The 26,067-nt window shown below is 38.6% G+C and overlaps 1 protein-coding gene across 1 annotated transcript in view; it reads left to right on the top strand.

Moving 5' to 3' along the window:
• The window catches only part of PIWIL4 (piwi like RNA-mediated gene silencing 4), a 684,822-nt gene extending 660,186 nt beyond the window's left edge, over nt 1-24,636 (top strand). Inside the window, exon 19 of the mRNA XM_053705591.1 lies at nt 24,520-24,636. Within this exon, the coding sequence (XP_053561566.1) occupies nt 24,520-24,636 (117 nt within the window). The remainder of the gene's footprint in view (nt 1-24,519) is intronic.
• Nucleotides 24,637-26,067: the final 1,431 nt, after the last annotated feature.

The following is a 26,067-nucleotide window of genomic DNA, read 5'->3' as shown; positions in this document are numbered from 1 at the left end:
AGTGTGATTCCCCTTATCTTATTTTTCATGCCGATAAGGCGGTTCTTTGTACTAACTTAAGTTTCCTTACTAAAGTTTTTTCTAATAGAAATATCAATCAGGAAATTGTTGTTCCCTCTCTGTGTTCTAATCCTTCTTCCAAAGAACGTTTGTTACACAATTTGGATGTTGTGCATGCTCTTAAGTTCTACTTACAGGCAACTAGGGATTTTCGCCAGTCCTCTGCCCTCTTTGTTTCTCTGGGAAACGTAAAGGTCAGAAAGCTACTGCTACTACTTTTTCTTTTTGGTTATGAAGTATAATTCATTTGGCTTATGAGACTGCTGGACAGCAGCCTCCTGAGAGAATTACGGTTCATTCCACAAGAGCTGTTTCCTCTTTTTGGACTTTCAAAAATGAAGCTTCTGTGGAACAAATTTGCAAGGCTGCAACTTGGTCTTCTCTACATACTTTTTTCAAAATTTTACACATTTGAATCTTTTGCCTCGGCTGAGGCTTCTTTTAGGAGAAAGGTTCTTCAAGCAGTGGTGCCTTCTGTTTACAACTGCCTATCTTGTCCCTCCCTATTTATCCATGTCCTCTAGCTTGGGTATTGGTTCCCAACAGTAATTACTCAAGAAAAACAAAATTTATGCTTACCTGATAAATGTATTTATTTCTGGATATGGTGAGTCCACGGCCCCACCCTTTATTTTATGACAGTTCTTTTGACTATAACCTCATGCACCTCTACACCTTGTGTTACTCCTTTTTCTCCATTTCCCTTCGATCGAATGACTGGGGTTTGTTGTGGGTAAGGTAGTGATACTTAAAGGGACAGTCAAGTCCAAAAAAAACTTTCATGTTTCAAATAGGGCATGTAATTTTAAACAACTTTCCAATTTACTTTTATCACCAATTTTGCTTTGTTCTTTTGGTATTCTTAGTTTAAAGCTAGACCTAGGAAGGCTCATATGATAATTTCTAAGCCCTTGAAGGCCGCCTCTAATCACATGCTTTTGTATTTGCTTTTCACAGCAGGGGAGAGCTAGTTCAGGTAAACCCTATAGATAACATTGTGAGCACGCCCGTGGATTGTGGCAGACACTGCACTAATTGGCTAAAATGAAAGTCAAAACATAATAAATAAAATGTCATGTGATCAGGGGGCTGTCAGAAGATGTTTAGATACAAGTTAATCACAGAGGTAAAAAGTATGTTAATATAACTGTGTTGTTTATGCAAAACTGGGGAATGGGTAATAAAGGGATTATCTATCTTTTAAAACAACAACATTTTGGTGTTGACTGTCCCTTTAACAGTTTAACTGTGGTGCTCTTTACCGCCTCCTGCTGGCCAGGAGTGATATCCCCAACAGTAATTACTCAAGCCGTGGATTTACCATATCCGGTAATAAATAAATTTATCAGGTAAGAATAAATTTTGTTTTATATAAATAACATTTTACAAGTTAAAGTAATGCAAAAAAAAAATACGTGTGACAAATGAAAGCAAGTTATTTTTGCATTTCAATATCCCTTTAAAGATAATGTTAACATCAGTGTATTAAGATTTCTGCCATTAAAGGGACATGAAACCCAATTTAATTTCTTTCATGGCTCAGATAGAACATACAATTTTAAATAAGTTTCCAATTTACTTTGATTACCAGTTTTGCTTTATTTTCTTTGTATCCTTTGTTACAGGAGCAGCAATGATCTACTGGAAACTAGCTGAACATATCTAGTGAGCCAATGACAAGAGCATCCACTAATCAACATCTTGCTCCCAGTAGTGCATTGCTGCTCCTGTGCCTGCCTTATGCGTTTCAACAAGGGATGCAAAAAGAACAAAATAAATTAGATAACAACAGTAATTAGGAAAGTTTTTTTTAAAATTGCATGTTCCGTCTGAATTATGACAGAAATCTTTGGGTTTATGTCACTTTAAGAGTGATACTATGTACCAAAAATATTAGCAGCAAGGGGGCGGAGCCTGGCCACGCAGGTGAATGGCCGCTTGTGTGTGAAGCTCCGGCACCGGGACTACTCCTTTTGTGCACTAACTAAGGGTTACAGTCCTCTACTAAAGATTTTTCTTCATGCAAATTGTGGATAAAGATATGCCCAGCAAAGGTGGAGGTGACAGAAAGCTCCGACATGGGCACTTGAACAGATCCGTCACAACGCTAAAAGTCGTCACCGACATCTAAGGGCTTCGCCATTTGGTAAGAACTGACACACTGACTACAATCAGCGCTGCTAAAGCTCAAACATCAGGCATACTAATTCTGACGGCCGTCAATCCTTGCGGCAGCTACTTACTAAAACTGACGAAATTAAAGTTTTGCCGCCATTACGGCCTAGCTAAAAGGCGAGACTGAAGTATTTGGAACGGAGGCAGGCTCAATCACAATGGAACGTTCAAGCCTCTTACTAACTGAAACAAGTCCCCCTACACTGAACAACATGTAGAGAAGGCACCCTATAATCCGGTCACAGGACGATGTAGAAAAACCAAGCAGATCTGGGAAATAACTTTGAGGAGAGAGGCCTTGTTTTTCTCACTGCCCCTAAGCAGGGCACCCTTCATAAAAATTTGTTCGATTCATAGGAACAGAGAAGATTGAGTCAGTAACGCAAACAGTGAATTAATTCTCATAGTGTTGTAATCATCTCCCACGTGCATACAATTTGCAGAGGCCTCACTATAAATTCAACATGACATCTAAAGCTAAAAATAAAGCTGACAAAGCGGCCAAATCGCACTCACAGCTTTCTTCTTCAGTGAGCAATTTTTTCCAATGCCCCACAAATAATCAAAAAGAGGGAGACACACACAGCCAAGATTCAACAAGTATAGAATCCTCTGCGAATTCAGCCACAGATATCTCATGGTCTTGCGCCACGCAGATTAAAGCAGACATAGCTAACTTACCCACCAAAGCTGACTTTGATGCTCTCAAAGACTTAATAACAAAAGATCTAGCAAACATGAAGCAGAATTTAAATGAAATGGGGCAGAGAATTGAATATGTAGAAGAAACACAAGAGACTATGAATACTTTATTTGATGGCGTAACCACTCAGGTTAATATACACCAAGCTCAGATGGAGACCTTGCAAGATAAGATAGAGGAGCTGGACAATAGGGGGCGCCGTAATAACCTGAGGATCAGGGGCATCCCTGAAACCGTTTCACATTTAGATATCCCTAATTATCTACAGGGTCTGTTTAAACTTCTCTTGAATGATCAAACAATTCCTGACATAGAACTGGACAGAGCACATAGGGCCCTCAGACCGCCCCCACCTCCAAACGCCCCGCCACGAGATATAATCCTAAGATTCCTACGCTACGCAGAAAAAGAAAAGATTTGGCAGGCAGCCCGTAACACCTCTACTATCCAATATGTGGACCATAAGCTGCAAATTTTCATGGACCTTAGCCCAGCTACTATACAAAGAAGGAGAGAAGTAAGGTTTATTACTAAAGTGTTGCAGGAGCAACGAATACGTTACCGCTGGGGCTATCCGTTCAGTTTAATTGTGACTCACGAAGGGCGCACAATCATATATAAAACAGAAGAGGATCTACCTGCTCTAGCAGAAGATTTGAAACTCTCTTTTCGACGGCCGCATCCCTCAGATGTAGGGAAGGAAGAAACCAGACAACGCATACAGCCTAACCAGGACTCAATTCAGAGATGGACCAAAGTACCACCAAAAAGAAGGAAGGCAAAAGATCTAGAACAACCATCAAGCCCTGAGGTGGAAGTGGACCCTTAAATTCTCAGCTCTGGTGAAAGGACCAAGTAATGGGTGAGATCAATCTAATTTACTCTTCCTTTTCTTCTTTACTAAAAGATTATAAACATTCCCAGATGTAATGTAATGGAGCGTTCACTATAATAGACAATGACTTCCCCGGGCCATGACTTTAGTCGTAGCTCTAAATTGACATTCACCTTCCAGGTGCCCGTTGGAAGAACAATTACACTACTATGCCTACTAAGTGAGCACAGACAACTCACTCAATGAACCTCCCATAATGGACAACAGTCTTGTGACCATGTTTAATGTTTAATGTTTAAAGTTTAAAAATTATCGTTAATATTTATGTTTATATTTTTCTGCCTTTTTTCACATACCCTTAGGTTGAAAGAAATTCAGAAATTTACATGTTTAAGGAGTGGTCCTGGACACACTCCTCATCTATATTATGGCCCTGAGAGATAGTTCTCTCAAAGGGACAAAGATTTTGTTTACTGTTTATTGTTATTTATTTTTATGCTTAAATTTTAGTTTTAACCTTACAGTCAAATGTCATAGAGTGAATCAACTGCAATACAAACATAGCTGCACAAAGTATAAGATGATAGTCAAATGGAACTGGGAATATATTCAATGCTGCACACATACACCTCTTTCTGGGAATGTCATGCCATCACTTAAGAAGCCACCACTTAGCATAGTCACTTTTAAAACCCTGAGAATAGGTGGAGGAAGGAAAACTAGTTAATATGTTAGGCACAAAGAGCAATCTTCACTTCCTGACAACTAACACAAAGGGACTTAACAGCCAGTACAAAAGAAATATAGCACTGAAAGACCTCAAACAGAAAAAGGGAGAGGTGATCTTTTTACAAGAGACACATTTTATTAGAGGTAGGGAACCTAGGACCTTTACATATAAATTTGGAGACTCATATTACGCCTCGAACACTGCTAAAACAAATGGGGTTGCCATCCTAATAAAGAGGGGTATCCCATTCACACTGACTAAGAAAATCGCGGACAAACAGGGGCGATATCTCATTTTAATAGGGAAACTTTTTAACTCAGTGGTCACCCTGGTGAATGTTTATGCCCCTAATTTAAAACAAGATAACTTTTTTAAACAATTATCTAATCTGTTACTGCAACTAGCTAAGGGGGCGGTAGTCATGGGGGGGGATTTTAATATTACAATAAACCCCATACTAGATAACTCTAACCATACCTCTTCTACTCCTCACCGGGTGATTAACTCTGTTAAAGTACAACTGAAAGATCTTGCCCTACATGATGCCTGGAGGGTACTTTATCCCGATAGGAAAGAATATACTTTTTTCTCCAATCCACATCAAAGATACTCACGCATTGACTACATAATGGTAGATGTCACCAATCTAGCTAGAGTCACAAGACTAAAAATACTCCCAAATTCATGGTCTGACCATTCTATAGTTAGCTGTGAGTTTAACTGGCCACATATCCCCCATAGACAATACTCATGGAGATTGGAGGAAGGCATACTGGGAGACCCAACCATTATCCAACGCTTAGAAAAATCAATAACGGAATATTTTACTATCAACACGACCGCGACCCCCAAGATAGACATCAGAATGGTATGGGAGGCACACAAGACTGTAGTAAGGGGGGAGATAATTAGTATTCAATCACACCAAACTAAACAGACAAATAGAGCCCTCAACAAGTTATTACAGCAACTAGAGACTTTAGAAAAACATAGAGAGTCAGACCCTACAGATTTAGATCTGCAGCAAAAAATAACTGAATGTAGGGAGAAAGTTAATTCACTTATGGGAAAGGAATGCAAGAGACAGACATTTAGATTGCGACAAAAATACTATGAAGGAGACAACAAATGTGGCCCAATTCTAGCCAGGAAGTTAAAAAGAAAAATTAATAGGAGTTACATCCTGACACTTAAAAATATCCACAATAAGGAAGTATACACCTCAGATAAAATAGCTGAAGCCTTTAGGACATATTACGAACGCTTATACAACCTGGAAAGCTTACATACTGATAACCCTGGTCATGACAGGTATATTCAGAACTATCTAAGAAATATTCCTTTACCTCAGCTAACGCTAGACCAGAATAATACTCTTAAAGCCCCTGTAACCCCTGAAGAGATAAAGGAAGTTATTTCCCAACTCCCATCAAATAAAGCCCCAGGCCCTGATGGATTTACTAACAACTATTTTAAAAAATTTAGAAATATTCTGATCCCATACATGGTGTCCCTGTTTAATGATATAACAGAGGAGGTCCCATTTCCACAGCTTAATTTAGAAGCATACATTACGGTGCTCCCGAAACCGGGCAAACCACCAGATAGGCCAGAGAACTTCCGCCCAATTTCGCTGTTAAACACGGACTTGAAAATATATTCAAAGATCTTGGCTAACAGATTAGGGTTAGTCCTACCATCCATCATAAGTAATGATCAGGTGGGTTTTATACAGGCCCGAGAGGCAAAAGATAACACAGTACGGGCAATCCATCTTATCAATTATGTACAAAGTAACAAAATACCAACAGTAGTGGTCTCCACTGACGCGGAGAAAGCTTTCGACCGCGTCAGTTGGCTTTTTCTTAGGAGGATTCTTCAGAAATTTGGTATATGCGATAGTTTTATTTAAAAAATAATGGCCCTATATACATCTCCAACAGCTAAAGTTAGGGTGAATGGTATATTCTCAGGGAAACTAGACATCTCCAATGGAACGAGGCAGGGATGCCCTTTGTCGCCCTTGCTGTTCGCGTGCGTTGTAGAAGCATTGGCAGCAAAGATAAGGCTAAATAGGGACATACTAGGCATCACAATAGCAAATAGGGAACATAAGACTTTACTATTCGCAGACGATGTGCTGTTTTTCCTAACCTCCCCAGCCGAGACTATCTCCCACTTGCTGGAAGAGTTAGATAGCTTTCATATGGCATCCAACTTTTTGATTAATAAAAACAAATCTGAAATGCTACCCATTCAGTGTGAAGGACATACACTGGAACGGATTAGGGGATTATGCCCGTTCCGAATCCAGAGAAATAGCCTAAAATACCTAGGGATAATGCTAGCCCCCTCTGAAAAGGAGATGTTTACACTTAACTACAAAACCCTACAAAGGACCCTCATTGCAGACATGTCTTCATGGCGCTCCCAACACATAACGTGGCTAGGTAGAATCCAGGCCACAAAGATGAATGTTCTGCCTCGGATACTATATATACTCCAGACAGTACCAATTACTATCCCTTCTAATTTCTTAGATACCTTACAGAACGTAATATTCGACTATATTTGGGACAGAAGAAAAGCTAGAATAAATAAAAAAATTATGTGCATGCACGTCAGGGATGGAGGCTTGGGAGTTCCTAACTTGACAAAATATAGACAGGCTGTATTCTTGCAAAGGGTGATAGACTGGTATACAAATTACGAACACAAGGCATGGGTGAGGCTAGAACATGATATCACAGAACAGAGACACCTGGGGGCGTTATGTTGGCAGAGACGGACGATCTTTCCAGATAAAATCACACAAAACACACTTATCCTAGAAACGATGAAAGCATGGGACAGGATCCTGATTGAATATCCACACATCTCATCCAGGTTCTCACCCTTGACTCCGCTTACCGATAATATAGACTTTCCCCCGGGGATGGGCCTCCTCAGACAAGCCCCTGATACAGACAACAATAGAGTAATCATGATGGTGCATTTAGGGAATGAACAGCATTTATATACTAGCCCTGAACTGATGGAGTCAGGCCTCCTGGCATTCAGTAATTGGTTCGTCTTGAGACAGTGCCACTCTTATATCTATAAACATAAAGATAGGAATAACTTTCTACGCACACTAACCCCGTTTGAGGCCCTATGCAACTCTAAGGCTCCCATTAGAAGAGCCCTCTCATCAACCTATGCCCTTCTACAGTCCACAACAAATAGCCCATATTATATTGATAGCTGGGAGAAAGAATTGGGGATAGACTTGACCGACACAGACAGAACACTAATATTCTCGACAGTGACTAGAATCTCTGCATCCAGCAGATTGATTGAGATGAATTTAAAAATAATTCAGAGATGGTACCTTACCCCAGCCAGACTTCATAAACTATTCCCTACTAGTAGCGATAGATGTTGGAGATGCGGAGTACACTTAGGTACTATGTCCCATATATGGTGGACATGTCCACAAATAGTGGGTATATGGAGAGAAGTAGCATGTGAGATGTCGGTTATGTTGGGTATTTCTCTGCCTGCGGACCCCCTACTGTGGCTCTTCAATATCATCCCACAAAAGATTTCAAAAGATAGAAGAAATTTACTTTTTATCGGTAGCAATAGTCTCAAAAAATTAATAGCAAAAAATTGGAAAAGCAGAATAGTACCAGATATAACACAATGGTTACACATTTTTAATCAAATTCTTGAGCTAGAGGAGTATTCCTACATGACTAACAAGAACATAGATTCATATGCCCAAATGAAAGTGATATGGGAGGAATATGTGAACTCCAGATCCCAGGTTCCACAGTAAGAAGTTTCTCACGCAGTTTCACGACGAAATTAATCACTCAGACATTGTTGTTTTTTTTTTACACAAATATATTTTTCATTTTATTGTATGTTTGTTTGTTTGTTTAAAGCGTTAAACCCTAACTGACAGCATTATTCTTTGTCAACAGTCAGTATACATTGTACTTGATACCATCAATGTGATTTCTTTCTCTAACGTAATGTAACATGCACTGTCTGTACAAACTCTACTAATTTCCTAATAAAGCTGTTTCAAAAAAAAAAAAAAAAAAAAAAAAAAAACCATTAAACATGCCAGCAAACGTTTTAAAACAAAAAAAAAAAAATAAAATATTAGCAGCAAGAGCCTTTTTTATATATCACCATACTGTGAGTAAACCAAACCAGACAAATCACAGCACCATGCTTGTGCTTCTTAAAGGGACAGTCTACATAGTAGTCATCTTAAATCTTACCTTAGATTAAGCTGCAAATAGCCTCCTGCACCTTTTCTATATCATGCAGCAGGAACAGTAAAAAAGTTATTTTAAAATAAATATTGTTTCTGGCTGACAAGCTCCACCCACTGATGATATCACAATCTTGGCTGCATATGGCGTCCAATCACAAAAGGTTCACTAGTTGGATTCAACAGACTGTCAATGCTATTCAGCAGAGTGCCTAGATGCAGCCCAGACGTGATGTCATCAGTGGGTGGAGCTTGGCAGCCATTTCTAAGGGGAAAGAAACTATATTCATTTTAAAATAACTTTTTTACCATTCTGCTGCATGACATAGAAAGGGGTACAATAGACTATTTGCAACTTAATCTAAGGTAAGACTAAGGTGTAGAATGTCCCTTTAAATACAAAAGACCATCACAGGTGCTTTACAGGTATCACCAATGACATTGTGCGCAATAGAAAACAGCACGTTAGTTCAGTGACTAAATGTCTCAGCACAAAACCCACCCTAAATCCTAATCCCAAACAATGGGTCATTAAAACTCTCTTGAAACGTGTTTAATGATGGATTGAAATACTGTAGCTGAGGGGTTTCAATAAAAAATTTACAGTGCAAAAAATAAATAAAAATAAAAGCTTTTTTTGTAAAATAGCCAGTCAAATTAAAATAAGCCTCTTGTGGCCTGCTAACGTGGATTTAAAGGGTCACTGAACCCAAAATCTTTCTTTCATGATTCAGGTAGAGAATAGAAATTTAAACAACATTACAATTTACTTCTATTATTTATTTTGCTTCATTTTTTAGATATCGTTAGTTGAAGAAAAAGCAATGCACATTGTGAGCCAATCACACGAGGCTTCTATGTGCAGCAACCAATCAGCAGCTACTGAGCATATCTAGATATGCTTTTCAGCAAAGAATATGAAGAGAATAAAACAAATTAGATAATAGACGTAAATTAGAAAGATGTTTAAAATTGCATTCTCTTTCTAAATCATGAAATAAAAATGTGTGTTTCATGTCCCTTTAAGTAGATTAGGGTGAACAAATATGTAGTATAGCCCCTTAAAGGGACACTGAATCCAATTTTTTTTCTTTCGTGATTCAGATACAGCATGAAATTTTAAGCAACTTTATAATTTAATCCTATTATCAAAGTTTCTTCATTCTCTTTATCTTTATTTGAAATGCAACAATTTAAGTTTATATGCCGGTCCATTTTTTGTGAACAACCTGGGTTGTCCTTGCTGATTGGTGGATAAATTCATCCACCAATAAAAAAGTGCTGTCCAGATGCTAAACCAAAAAAAATAACGCTTAGATGCCTTCTTTTTCAAATAAAGATAGCAAGAGAATGAAGAAAATTGATAATAGAAGTAAATTAGAAAGTTGCTTAAACTTGCATGCTCTATCTGTATCATGAAAGAAAAAATTTGGGTTCAGTGTCCCTTTAAGGACTGGGCATTTTAGACAAAGACTTCCCCAAAAGACCAGAGCATTTTTAGCATTTTTGCCATCACTACATTTAAAGGGACACTAAACCAAAACATTATCTTTCATGATTCAGGTAGAGAATACAATTTTAAATAACATTCCAATTGACTTCTATTATCGCATTTGCTTCATTCTTTAGATATCCTTTGTTGAAGAAATAACAATGCACATGTGTGAGCCAAACACACGAGGCATCTATGTGCATCTACCAATTAGCAGCTACTGAGCATATCTAGATATGCTTTTCAGCAAAGAATATCAACAGAATGAAGCTAATTAGATAATAGAAGTACATTAGAAAGTTGTTTAAAAACACATGTGCTTTCTAAATCATGAAAGAAAAAATTTGGGTTTCATGTCCCTTTAATCAGAAATAGAGCCTTTTTTATATTTACCTATCAAAACTATATATATTTTTTAGTAGACAACCCAAAGTATTGATCTAGACCAATTTTGGTATATTTCATGCCACCATTTCTCCGCCAAATGCGATAAAAAAAACAATTGTTAACTTTTTCACAATTTTAGGTTTCTCACTGAAATTATTTACAAACAGCTTGTGCAATCATGACACAAATGGTTGAAAATGCTTCTCTGTGATCCTCTTTGTTCAGAAATAGACATATATGACTTTGGCATTGTTTTTTGGTAATTAGAAGGCCGCGAAATGCCGCTGCACACCACACTTGTATTATGCCCAGCAAAGAAGAGGTTAATAAGGTAGCTTAGAGGGTTCATTTTAGCTTTAGTGTAGAGATCAGCCTCCCACCTGACACTTCCCACCCCCTGATCCCTCCCTGACCCCTCTCAAACAACTCTCTTCCCTCCCCCACCTCACAATTGTCACCGCCATCTTAAGTACTAGCAGAAAGTCTGCCAGTACTAAAATAAAAGGCTTTTTTCCCCCATAATATATTTTTAATATATATATATTTTTATATATATATATATATATATATATATATATAGCATACGAAGAGAGAGGCGCTCTACCAGGAACGAACAACAGCTCAGTGACTTGTTCTATGGCGATTTACCACCCGGAAGCAGCCTCTTTTAGACCAGAGTGCTTTTCACAGAAGAAAACTTGCCTGAAGTATATCAGTCTGATCCTGCCAAGTAAGGTCAGTCCAGCCCCGAAATACCAGGAAATTCTCCTCTGAACAAGGAGCATGACAAGCCCAGACGATCGTTTCGGCCTCCTATGGGCCTCGTCAGTGAGGTGCAGCCACATTCCTCTAAGCACACTGGGCAAGGAGTCCACGTCTTGTTTCCCCCATCACCCATAGGGAGACTTCCCCAGGGTCATAATAATTTGCATACAAAGAGAGAAGCGCTCTTATAAATTTACAAGTGACAGCACTATCTTTCGACTAATCCGACCTAATAATATGCTCATGCACGGGATAGAGTCTGGTCCCTTACTCTAAAGTAATATCAAATTATTAAATCCCAGCAAACGAGTCTTAGCAATAAATGTTTTATTGTAATGTATTCACCACAACAGGGCAAACAACTCAAATTCTTAATATGAAGAGTACAAATGTACATCCATTCACATTCACACAATCCCCAACCACCATGCGAATCCGCTAAATTGAGCTAAGAAAAATATTCACTCTACAACATTCAACCAAAGGATAATCACACTTCAAAAAAATCATCAAATCAAAAAAAGGTAATTATCTTGATATTGCACCCCCAGGCGTCTCAAGGGGGCGATGACCGGCACCACCTGCAGAGCAAAAACAAAAAAAGGAAAAAAAGCTTTAACGATAAACTCTGAGGATTTAAAATGAACCGTTTACAGCAGAAGAGTTTTCTCGTGATCAGGACACAGCAGCCTATCATTAGTGCACACAGATACATGCAGCTCACATGTGGAACATTAAAATATAAAAATTGTTGCAATCTACATCCACTGATAAAAGGACTGGCATATGTACATATGCAATGTATCTTGTCAATTACGCAGGTGTGAATGATTATTACAAAATGTATTCATTAATAAGGACTATCAGATCACACTAATTACACTGTTTGATAGGATCTTTTCAATCCTCTGAAGATTTCTCATTATCAAGGCTGAGGGACTCTTTATATTTTTTTTCCTTTTTTTGTGTTTGCTCTGCAGGTGGTGCTGGGGGACGCCTGGGGGGTGCAATATCAAGATACTTGACTTTTTTTGATTTGATGATTTTTTTGAAGTGTGATTATCCTTTGGTTGAATGTTGTAGTGTGAATATTTTTCTTAGCTCAATTTAGCGGATTCGCATGGTGGTTGGGGATTGTGTGAATGCGAATGGATGTACATTTGTACTCTTCATATTAAGAATTTGAGTTGTTTGCCCTATTGTGGTGAATACATTACAATAAAACATTTATTGCTAAGACTCGTTTGCTGGGATTTATTAATATATATATATATATTCTGCAGTGTAGGATCACCCCTTACCCCCCAACCTCCCTGATCCCCCAAACAGTTCTCTAACCCTCCCCCTCTACCTAATTGCCACCATCTTAGGTACTGGCAGCTATCTGCTAGTACCCAGTTTGCTGCAAATTAGGCTTTAAAAAAACAAAACAAAAACAAAACATTTTTTGCTGTAGTGTAGCTGCACCCCCTCAATACCCTCCCCCCTCCCAGATAGACTTTCCAGTTCCCACCCTCCTATTCCCATCACTAGGCAATATAACCAGGGATCCCCCTCCCCACTCCCTCCTTCCCCCTCCCTGTCACTTTCAGTGGGGGGGGTTATAAATCGTTGCACGCAACTTCTGCGCAACTCCCGCCCACCTTCCTCCAGGGATGGGCCGCCCACCTGCCTCCCTCAGTAGCCTCCCACCAACCAACGATCGGCACCCCCGTTGTGCGATGCAGAGAGGGCCACAGAGTGGTCCTCTCTGCATCGATAACTCTGCAAATCTATTTGTGCAGTGCCCCACTCGTGGGGCATGCAGAAATTGCGCAATCTTGCTATTTTGAGCGAGATCACGTTAGAGAGAAGTCCAGGACTGCTGATCCTTAAGGGCATAACGATCAGCGTCGTACAGGGTATGACGCTGGTCATTAAGGGGATAGTATCTATTACTCTTCTTGATAAATACATTTATGGTGAAAGTTGAATAACTGGATGTTCATGGTTTTTATTGCAAGCTTTTTCCCTCTGCATTTAAACAAACTGACTTAAGGTCGGTGCAATTTTATGATGTTGAGTTGAATCGATATAAAAAAGCCAGTCAGGGCTCATTATTCTGTGTTTCAGCAGTTCTCTTTGATAGATTACATGTTCTATACGTGGCTCTGCAGTGCAAAGGGAATAAGAGTTATTTCAGAAAGTAATCTTCTAAATAAAAGGATCAAACATCTTCGTAAAATTGAAAGAGAGAAACTGAATAATCTCCATAAATGCAGATTATGTGCTGAGCTGTATTGTAGTGACCCCTGCTGATGAATATAGTGTACTGCATATTCTTATGTAATTATTAAACTACAGGATACTAGTCCACTCTCCAAAAAAAAAAAAGAACTCCACTGTCCACTTCATCAGAGGAACTCTAATTTTATTCTTAGACACAATCCTCTTTTACACTATCTCCAGATGCCTTTCAAGGAAGTAAAAGTCATAGGCTCCATGTATTCGTGGAAGAAGTTTCGGATTCCTTGCAGTGCAGTCTTACTCATGCTAGCAAGCAACCACAAGTTAAAAAGCAGCAGTCTAGGTGGCGGAGTTAAATAATCCCAGTCTGGAATGATTGACAAGCCTCACTTTCGTCCAATTGGTTGAGTAAGAACAGAGTGCTGGGCAATTTCTTGTGTAACGTTACATAAAGGCAGCAGATGCATCTATGCATGCACTGAACCCAGGCGGACAAGTTCCCTATCAAGTAACCTTGTCTATACATTGTTAAATAGGAGACTAAGGGACAATCAAAATTCCTGAGCAAAAAACTTTGTACAACAGCTCTTTTTTGTTATCTTTTCAAAACTATTTCAATCTATTAGAAGACCGCATTTTCATTAGTTAAAACACTTGAATTGATAAACAATATATAGCCACAAAACTAGAAGCAAAAATTGGGGTCCCGGATTTTTGAGGATTTTTTGTAAGAATTTGCACAGAGTTTTGTAGAAACAAAAATAGCAGAAATACAACATAACAGCTAAAATGAATCTGGTAATGATGAAGACTGATTAACATGTTTGAATATAGTTTGTTTTTATTTTTACTCACTAAAAACGACATGAAGCTATTTTTTCATGATTCAGATAAAGGGGCCGATTTATTAACAGTCGGACTGTAGCGGATCATGCCCGCCCGACATCGCTAAATTTAACATTGCACAAGCAGTTCTGGTGAACTGCTTGTGCAATGCCGCCCCCTGCAGATTCGCGGCCGCAGGAGGTGTCAATCAACCTGATTGTATGAGATCGGGCGGATTGATGTCCGCAGCCTCAGAAGGCTTGTGCGAAAACAGGGGCATTTAGCCTTTAATAAATCGGCCCCAAAGTATACAATTTAATGGGGGGGGGGGACTTTCCAACTTACTTCTATTATCAAATTTACTTTGTTCTATTGATATTCTTTGTTGCCAAGCAGGTAGGTAGGCTGAGGCATGGGCAAGGCTTGGAGAACTATATGGCAGTAGTTTTGCAAGAATGCTTTTAACATGTTAAACATTGTGAAAGCATTACAAATATTGGGTTTCATGTTCCTTTAACTATTGATATCAATTAATGAAATAGGTACAGTTAAAATATTAAAGGGACAGTAAAGTCAAAATAAAATGTTCACAATTCAGACAGCACATCTGATTTTAAACAACTTTACAATTTACTTCTATTATCAACTTTGCTTTGTTCTCTTGAAATCCTTTTCTGAAGAGTAAAGCTTGGTAGTTGATAGGAGCTTAGGAGCGTGCACGAGTTTATAGCAGTCTATGGCACCAGTGTTTGTTATTATGCATTTCAAAGCTACAAACAATGTTGTAAACACTACTGCCAGATGGCTAAAGATACGTGCACACTCCTGAGCTCACCTAAGATTACTCTTTAAAAAAGGATACAGAGAGAACTAAGCTAAACTGACAATAGAACTAAATTGCAAAGTTGTTTAAAATGTCCAATACATGTGTTTCTTTTTTACTTTACTGTCCCTCTAATTCTGTTAAAACACCCAAACACTTAATTACAATCATAAACAAAGATTTTGATGATCATATTTATATTAGATTTACGATTCCAAGTTTTAAAGTGTGATTTGACTTATAATTGTAACTTTCTATTACACACAAAACAACTTTTATCACCATTTGAAGTAAGAATTTGTAAAAGCAGTCAATATGGATAAATGATGTTGAATTTGAAAATTCTAAAAGACAATGCTGCTGCAAACATTTTCTTATGGATATGAATATCAGTGTGAAATTGTGCGCGGTATATAGGGATATACGTGTGTTTGAAAAGAATTCACTATTTTCAAATGTATTGAAATGGCTTAAAATGTTATAAACCAATGAAAAGTCATGTGATATTATAATAATAATTACATTTGAATTCTAATGAATTAGAATAGGAACCATATTTAAAGGACCAGTAAATATAGTAAATTTGCATAATCACCAAATGCATACTAAAAAGACAATACAATAGCACTTTGTCTGAACTTCAAATGAATAGTAGATTTTATTCTGGCACATTTAAAAGTTATTACTATTTCCATGCCTTCTGTATCATGTGACAGCCATCAGCCAATCACAAATGCATATACATATATACTGTGAATTCTTGCACATGATCACTAGGAGCGGGTGACTCATAAAGTGTGAATATATAAAGACTGTGCACATTTTGTTAATGGCAGTAAATTGGAAAGTTGTTTATCAGAATCATGAAAGTATCATTTTGACCTGAGTGTTCCTTTAAAGTTGTGCATTGTTGCACCTGAGAAAGAAACAGCTGTGGAACCAATCAGGAGAGGAATAATTATGTATTCACAAATCATTGACCAAGAGTATACCGGGGGCACTGCTTTAACCTCTTTACAGGGGAAAGGAAGAATTTCCCATGTTTTTATGTACTGACCCTTCTGAAAGTACTTAAATAACTATCTGTCTTTCTAATATTTCATCCAGAATATCCTCTCACTACCTTAAAGGGACTTTATACACTTATATATTTTTTTTTTGTTTTGTTTTGTTTTTTAAATCCTTTTTCTCCAGTTAAGTTAAAGGGACACTGAACCCAATTTTTTTTCTTTCATGATTCAGATAGAGCATGACATTTTAATCAACTTTCTAATTTACTCCTATTATCAATATTTCTTTGTTCTCTTGCTATCTTTATTTTAAAAGCAGGAATGTAAATCTTAGCAGCCAGCCCATTTTAGGATCAGCACCATGGATCTCGCTTGCGTATTGGAGGTTTACATTTACCCACCAATAAGCAAGCATAACCCAGGTTCTCAACCAAAAATGGGCCGGGTCATATGCATTACATTCCTGCTTTTTAAATAAAGATAGCAAGAGAACGAAGAAAAATTGATAATAGGAGTAAATTAGAAAGTTGCTCAAAATTGCATGCTCTATCTGTATCATGAAAGAAAAAAAAATTGGGTTTAGTGTCCCTTTAACATAGTACACCTGGGTTTGATTTTTGTAAATAGCTTCTATTATTTTTTTCAATAAAAATGTATCAAACTGTATCCCTCTAGCCAAACCCCAACTCTAGCAAAGAATACGTTCGTAAGTCTTGTATTCAATGTGCCCTGCTCGCTCTCTGTGCTTCAGTATGCACTGCACATGCGTGGTTCCTAGATAACGAGAAGTAAATACAGAAATGAGCGGCTGATATAGGCTAAAGTTTGTATAAACAGAAAAATAGTGTATATTCACACAGTAATTAGGTGCAAATTTAATAAACAACTAGATAAAATCAGAATTAAAAACATAGTATACAGGCCTTATATGAGACTTATATAAGACTACAAACAATTAGGTAAATCTAATAAAAAATGTAAACAAACGACCAGTGATCACTTGGTGTTATTTGTCACCCAGATAGGGTGTGTGAACAGAAAAGGTGCTAAATAGCACAAAAGGAGGGGTATAAAAAGAATAAAAAAATAAGTGATGATGTTGTAAGTGTCAGTTAATATTCAAGGATATGTATATATATATATATATATATATATATATATATATATATATATATATATATGTCCCAAAAAAGATAAACAAATATAAAAAAATATAAAAGTTAGTGATATCCAAAAATGGGAATGTAGTAGTGTCCAGAAATTGGTGTATCCAAATTAGTGAAATGTATGTACAAAAGAATGAGTGTAGTTTCCTTGAAGAAACTGTGGAAGGAAAAAGATATAAGGTGCAAAAGATCTGGGTAGCAAATAGGGCCTATATGGTTATAGGATTACCTATGCATCAAACAGGAAACTTGGGCTGGTAAGTCAAATGGATCGTTGACGCATTTCATCCATTAATAAGGCCTTTATCAAGACTATAACAGCTCCTGAGAAAGAATACTTATTTATAGGGCTAACAGCCTATCAGAAAGAGGGGGCGTGATTGCAGAAAAGCCGCCAAAAATTGTGGTCAATAAAGTGGTTCAGGCCGAGTGATTTCCGGTTTAGGACTACTTCCGGTTTACACGTCACATGATTACGTAATTTCTGGTTGCTGCGTTTACTAATAGCATCATTTCTGGGTTAGGTAATCATTCCGATTGTGTTAGGTAATCGTTCCTTAGTTAGCTTGTGTGTATGCTCTTTAGGCGCTGTATACTATATTTTTTGCTCGCTGGTTCCTAGATAACATCAACGTTAGAGAAGCTTGTTTATAGCTAGAAGTTAGAACCAGACTTATATGCACAGCTGCCAAAGCAGTTATTTAGTGCTGAAAAAAACATAAAAAAGTGCTGAAAAAAACCATAAAAAAAACGTTACAGCAATCTCCATTCCGCACTTCAGGTGTTAGGTTTTTTTCTAACACTCTCTCCCTATTGATGTCTATGGAGGAAAGCGTGCACGAGCACGTCAAAGCAGTCCTTGGATTTTGTGCAGTATGGAGCTTAATGCAACCATATTGCATGCACAAGGAGGCTATTCAGTAACTCGTAATAGCAATGCTATGGAGGGTGAAATAACGCAACTTTTTTAGTGCAAAACTCATAATCTAGGTGATAGTGAGGAGATTCCATCTCTGTCTGTTACAACTCCTATGTGTATTAAGTAAAATACATATTTTTTAAGGCTTATTAGGTCATTAATCTGTTTAAATATTTTTTGTTATGTGTACAATATTTCTATCTCTCTCAGAGTGAGGAGATTTTCTTTTAATGATGGCCCTTCAGTACGGAGAGATATTCTTCAACTGTGTAATGGATCGCTCTTCTGTGAGTAATCGTTCCGGGCCCTCTGGCAGAATGAGACTTAAGGTATTTACAGCCAGATATAGTAGCCTGATGGTTAGCTTGGCTGCCTAACCTGAAGAAGATTTGCAGTTTGAATCCAGCTACAGCTACTTATGCCTTGTGTTTGCAAGCTTTTTAAACTTCCTTGATCCAGGAGGGTCATTTCGTGTCCACTATAGACCAGAGGGTCACGTACATCCATGTTCCTTTTCACAAGGAGCATTTTCAATTTCTACAATTTTTTTTTTTTTTAGTAGCCCTTCTTTTTGTACACTCCCAGAATCTTTACAAAGGTGCTGGACGCTCTTCTAGCAGTAGCCAGATCTCAGGGACTCGCTGTGGCCCTGTACCTGGAAGTTATATTGGTTCAGGTCTCTTTTCATTAGCAAGAGCTCACACAGAGTTTCTGTTGTCCCTTCTTCGCTCCCACGGGTGTAAGGTAAATCTGGACGAGAGTTCCCTGGTTCCAGATTCCAGGGTCTGTTTTTTGGGGGAAAATCATAGATTTGGTCTCCATGAAGGTCTTTCTATCAGCAGTGAGACAGTCCAATCTTCTCTCTGCCTGTCTTTCCCCTCAGTCCTCTGCACGCCACTCGGTAGCGTAGTGCATGGAATTATTTGATATCATTGTGGCCTCCATGGACTTTTTCCACTTTTTAGGTAGCTATTAAATAGTTAATAACTATTTAATAACTATTGTACCTAGTTAAAATAAATACAAAGTTGCCTGTAAAATAAAAATAAACCCTAAGCTAGATATAATGTAAGTATTAGTTATATTGTAGTTATCTTAGGGTTTATTTTATAGGTAAGTATTTAGTTTTAAATAGGAATAATTTATTTAATTATAGGAATATTTATTTAGATAAATTTAAATAATATGTAAGTTAGGGGGGTGTTAGGGTTAGGGTTAGACTTAGGTTTAGGGGTTAATAGATACAATGTAGGTGGCGGCGGTGTAGGGGGGGCAGATTAGGGGTTAATAAATGTAATGTAGGTGGCGGTGGGCTCCGGGAGCGGCGGTTTAGGGGTTAAACAATTAATTTATTTGCAGCAGGGTCCAGGATCGGCAGGATATTGGTTAATAAATTTATGTAGGTGGCGGCGGTATAGGGGGTGGCAGATTAGGGGTTAATATATTTATTAGAGTTGCGGCGGGGTCCGGGAGCGGCGGTTTAGGGGTTAAACAATTAATTTATTTGCGGCGGGGTTCGGGATCGGCAGGATAGGGGTTAATAAATTTATGTAGGTGGCGGTGGTATAGGGGGAGGCAGATTAGGGGTTAATAGGTATAATGTAGCTGGCGGCAGGGTCCGGGAGCAGCGGTTTAGGGGTTAATACATTTATTATAGTTGCGGGGGGCTCCGGGAGTGGCGGTTTAGGGGTTAATATATTTATTAGAGTTGTGTCGGGGTCCAGGACCGGTGGTTTAGGGGTTAATAACTTTATTTAGGTGCGGGGGCTCCGGGAGCGGCGTTATAGGGGGTAAAACAGTATAGTATAGTGTGGGTGCTTAGTGACAGGCTAGCAAGAAAGTTGCGAATAAGCCGATGAGCAGCGAGATCGATGACTGTTAGTTAACAACAGTCCGTTGCTCATCGCACCGTACTTGGTGCGCAGCTTTTTGACAGCTTTCTTGATAAATTTGGCGAACATATTCAGGTCCGCGGCGGCGATGTTAGGCGAGCTTAGGCGAGCATATTGGGGCCGGCGAATGCAGGTAAGTAGACAGCTTGATAACTAGAGGCCATAGTCTGCATCAAACAGGAGCGGGCCTCTGTGATCCTCATTGCCCCTGCTTGGTCTCGTGGGACTTGGTTTGCGGATCTGGTGCTGATGTTGTCCTCCTCTCTGTAGAGGTTGCCGCTGAGTAAGGACCTTCTACTTCAGGGTCAGTTCTCTTCATCAAATTCTAAATTCTCTGAGGCTCAATGTGTGTAGATTGAACGCTTAGTTCTGTCTCAATAGGTTTTTCAGATGTATGTATGTATTGGGTACTTGTAAAGTGCGGCTAATCACCCGTAAGGGTCTCAAGGCGCTGCTCATTTTATCAACCTCAGAAGGATGAAAGGCTGAGTGGACCTCGCCGGGGATCGAACCTGCAACCCTTGGGTTGCTACAGAGCTCAGCCACAGTGCCTTAGCATGCTGACCTATCATTGACCCTCTAATTCAGATTCATACGACGTTGCCTCGCCGACTATATCATAAGATCTGACACACCTATCTATACTGGTGCGAGTCTCGAGTTTTTTCCCCTTGGCTCAAGGAGAGACTCGTATTCTGTTGTTTTCTCCATAAGGGTTTGGAGAAAAGTTTTGTCAGCTAGTTCTCTGAAGGGACAGATCTCTGCCCTTTCGGTTTTGATTCCAAGAGGTTAGCTATTTTGAGGAGGTTCTGTCCTTCATTCAGGCCTGTTTTTATTCCTGTTTGCTCCTCCTTGGAGCCTTAATCTGTTCTTCAGATTCTGCAGGAGGCTCCGTTCAAGCGTATCCATTCTGTTGATATGAAACTTTTGTCTTTGAACGTTTTGTTTTTGTTGGCTATTTCTCCTACTCGTAGAGTTTCAGAACTACCTGCTTTACAGTGTGATTCTCTTGTCTTCTTTTCCATATGAATAAGACTGTTCTTCAAACTGAATTGGGATTTTTTCCCAAAGGTGGATTTGACCCGCAACATCATCAGGAGATTGTAGTTCCTTCCTTTCGTCCTAATCCTTCTTTTCAGAAGGACCGTGTGTTACATACACAACCTGGATGTGGTTAGTGCCCTAAAGTTCTATCTCCAGGCTACCAGGGCTTTTTAGACATTGTTCTATCTTGTTTTGTGGTGTACTCCAGTAGGCGCAAGGGTCAAATGGCAGCTGCAACTACTTTCTTTTGTTTAGGAGTGTCTTTGGTTTAGATTATAAAGAAGCTGAATATCGGCCTCCTGAAAGGCTTAAGGCTTTCTCTTCCTGTGCTGTTTCTTCTTCCTGGACTTTTAAGAACAAAGCTTCATGAAATAAATCTGTAAGGCGTCTACTTGGTCTTCTATACATACCTTTTTCAATTTTTGATGTTTTTGCCTTATAGATGCTCATAGATGGGAGAAAGATGCTTCAAGCAGTGGTGCCTTCAGTTTAGGTCTGCCTACCTTTAGTTTTCCATCTCTGTCCATTCTGTGTCCTCTCTGGCTTGGGTATTGGTTTCCCAACAGTAATTGAATGGAATCATGGAATCTCCATGCCAATGGGAAAAAAAATGTATGCTTACCTGATAAATTATTTTCTTTCCTGGAATGGAGAGTCCACGACCCGCCCTTTTATAATTTTTAAGGCGGCATTTGTTTTTATAATCTTCAGGCACCCCTTGTGTTCCTTTTTCTCTTTCCTTATTCCCTCGGCTGAATGACTAGGGAGTATGGGAAGTGAGAGGGATACTTAAGCTTTGCTGGGGTTTTCTTTGCCTACTTCAGGTGGCCAGGAATTGAATTCCCAACACTAATTTAATGGAATTGTGGACTCTTCATGCCAGGAAAGAAAATTATTTATCAGGTAAGCATATATTTTTTTTCCCAACGGGAACAGAGAAAAATTACTCCATAAGCGGGAGGCTTTCTGGATCTTCAAATTGAAGACCAGAGTGCCTGAAGGATTAAATATACAAGCTGACTTGATAAATTTCTGGGAATAAATAAATTTAACTTGATTTCTAATCCATGGAATACCTCCATTAGGGACTATATGTGTAGCCTATATAAGTATCTATTTAGGATGCAATTTTATAAATATCAATTACAGTGGGCTGTCCCTTTGACTTTTGTATATTATCATTATGGAATTATGGGTTAAGAATAGGAAATAACATATAAGGTTGTTTATAGAGATAGATCTGTAATATGAAACAGTCTAAATCTTCTCACTGCATTTATATACCTCATAGTATTTTAGAGCTTTATAATATAAGACCTATACATATTTAACATAAATGAAAGATGAGAATGAGCCAAATAATATGGAATCCAAATGGATTGATATGCAATAAAAATTGTGATATATAGTGTTCTCATAGTGTTAAGGTATCTCTCGAAAATGCGCAATGTTAGATGTGGTAACTTCTCTATATGGCATACGTGAGAAATATGCACTAACATGACAACATAGAAACATTGTCTAATATATTGGAATCTAGTTATTTGTTACCTATGTTCGTATTTAGGCTAATATGTGTCTAACGTTAGTGATCTGTAAAACTCTTTCATTGCTATGTGTTTTCACACTAAGATATAGGAATAGGGGCCCATTTATCAAGCTCCGAACGGAGCTAGTGGGCCCGTGTTTCTGGCGAGTCTTCAGACTCGCCAGAAACACCAGTTATGAAGCAGCGGTCTAAAGACCGCTGCTCCATAACCCTGTCCGCCTGCTCTGATGAGGCGGACAGGAATCGCCGGAAATCAACCCGATCGAGTACGATCGGGTTGATTGACACCTCCCTGCTGGCGGCCGATTGGCCGCGAGTCAGCAGGGGGTGGCGTTGCACCAGCAGCTCTTGTGAGCTGCTGGTGCAATGTTAAATGCAGAGAACTTATTGCTCTCTGCATTCAGCGAGGTCTTGCGGACCTGATCCGCACTGTCGGATCAGGTCCGCAAGACCTTTAATAAATAGGCCCCATAGAGTAGACAGAGTTACCTTCTATGTAATTGATTTAACTAGCCTAATAAATATTCAGGGGTTACTATACTTCTGAGATGTATGTAAATGCTGATCTGTTTTGTACCAATAGCGTAACTCATGTTACTGGAAAATATTACAATGTATATTATTCACTATTATGTAAAGGGTTAAAACTTGCAGCATACCAAGCGTTACAAGACATTGCATTTAAATTAAGGCTGTAAGGTCAGTGCAGCATGGTCTATGAGGAAGGCGCAAGCTGAAACGCGTAAAAGACCGGTTCTGCACTGGCCTCTTGATCCTTTTTCTGCATTTTTAATGTTGAATAAAAGTTAATTTTTACACTTTTACATCCACTGCCTCGCTCTCTGTAAAAAGCATACATTTTGTTGTTTATAGCGCTGCAGAATCTGTTGGTGCTCTACAAATAACTACTACTACTAATAATAGGGTAATCAGCAAGACTGCAACATGGTCAACAACAAATTAATTTCTGGGTATCATCTACATGTAAGCAAATATTAAAGGGACATTAAGACGCAATAACCAACATGTTAGTGTATATTCTTATTCAGCTAATTCTTGCCTGTACCTTTGTTTTTGATCCCTGCAAAGACATTAAACACATGAAGTCAAACACAGGGTGGCAATGCACTGCCCTTCCAGAGCAGAGCACAGTGATTGATGGTTATGCACATACGTCGCCCACAATTATCTCACAATTATCAGACTTTACAAGGTCAAACATTATGTCATGTTCTTATTTCAGCTTTAAACCTTAAAGTGGCATTTTATTAATTTATTTAATTTTAAGTAAAGATTAAAACTACTCCATTTTTCCTTTAACCCACCTTCAGCTTATCACACCTCTGAGTCAGCACTCAAGAGATAGCCAGGGCCTTTGTTTTTCAGCTTGTCCCATAGATGTCTATTATGTGTGAGATTTAGCACGGCCGCACTACCAAACCTCTAGATGTTAGTACACCCCTGGCTTTCGAGCACATTTTACTTTCCACTTGTACTATGGAAGTAACAATGAAACCACTATGAATTGATCTATTGCGATGTGAGCACTGCCATTTTTAAGCTTCACTTGTAATCTAGGACATAGCCCTTTTCCACTGAGTCTGTGAACGGATGAATTCTGCTGTTTTCATGATTATTCTGTTTGCTCTAGGGGGTGGTCCGTGTCCCTGCACCATGCCAGTACGCGCACAAACTGACCTTTCTTGTTGGTCAAAGTATTCACAGAGAACCAAGCCTGGAGCTTGCAAATACACTGTTCTACCTGTAAAGGTAAGTTTTAGCTTGTTACTTTATTTGGGCCCTCTTTAGAATGTTGTTGTTGTTGTTTTAAAGGGCCATAATACCCAAATGTTTAAACACTTGAAAGTGATGCAGCATAGCTGTAAAAAGCTGACTAGAAAATATCACCTGAACATCTCTATGTAAAAAAGAAAGATATTTTACCTCAAAAGTTCCTCAGTAGCCACCTCCCATTGTAAAGGATTTCTAAGCAGCATTTTAGTGTGTCTGTCCTGGGACATCTGAAAGGATGAGCCTTGTGAACTCTCATATTATTTCACCAATCAGGTAAAGGAAGCTTACTATGAAATCTCATGAGAGTTAAGTCAAATCTCATGAGATCACAGTAAGAGTTCATGACCTCAGCACTGCTGATGCTGATTGGCTGCTGTTCATTTCTTCATTTTTTATTTTTTTTTTACCTGCAGTTGAGTATAACTTTTTACACAGAACTTACTCTGCTGAGCTGAGGAGATTGTGAGGTAAAATATCTTCCTTTTTTACATAGAGATGCTCAGGTGATATTTTCCTGTCAGCTTTTTACAGTTATACTGCATCAGTTTCAAGTGATTTAGCATATGAGTATTATGTCACTTTAAGTCAAAACTATCAAATGAGAAACTGTTTTTTTTTTTTTTAAATACATTTCTTCCTTTAGCTTTCCATCAGAATGTATTAGTCTAAGGATATTATATTTTAGGTCCTGCATTAAATCAATTCAAACTGGCACAATATATTTTAACAAATCTGCAGTGAGTGAAAGAGATACCTAAACAGCAGCCAATAAAGTCAGAAAAATAGTGACATGAAAGCTGACATTTTAGTGCCACATGTATCACGCAACTTGTGAGGCTAGTGGCACATGAGCACTGTCAGTAACATGCAGTAGTTTAGTTCAGGTAGCACTGGTACACTGGCCAGTAACCAGGGACAGGCAAGTTTTCCGTACATGGACACTGGTGTCCGTGACTGACCCTTGCAGTGTCCGCCACCTGTTTTCCGTCAGGGAGGGAGGAGTAGGACAGATGAATGCTGGTCCTGACTCCTCCTTGACGCATGAGGTTTATTATTAAGTTCTACATATTTTCCCTTTTCTATTATTTAATTAGAAAGAAAAAATATACTAAGGTTGTGATTCACAACCTTAGTATATTTTTTCTTTCTTATTAAATAATAGGAAAGGAAAAATATGTAGTGTTAATAATGTCAGTGGCTTGTCAAGAGACTGCTAGCGATATTGGGTGATAAGTTATGAGTGTATCTGCACCTGTATAATAACACCCAGCACTATACAAATACACAGTAGTGACACTGGCACATTGGAAAAGCCCATGGGTCAGCAACCTTGGATCTCATGATGTTTTGGAACTACATTTCCCATGATGCTCAGATAGCATAAAGAATGTCTTTGCATCATGGG

This window comes from Bombina bombina, chromosome 3 (assembly GCF_027579735.1).
Source record: "Bombina bombina isolate aBomBom1 chromosome 3, aBomBom1.pri, whole genome shotgun sequence".
NCBI classification, from domain to species: domain Eukaryota; kingdom Metazoa; phylum Chordata; class Amphibia; order Anura; family Bombinatoridae; genus Bombina; species Bombina bombina.
This window is presented reverse-complemented; position numbering and strand designations above follow the sequence as displayed.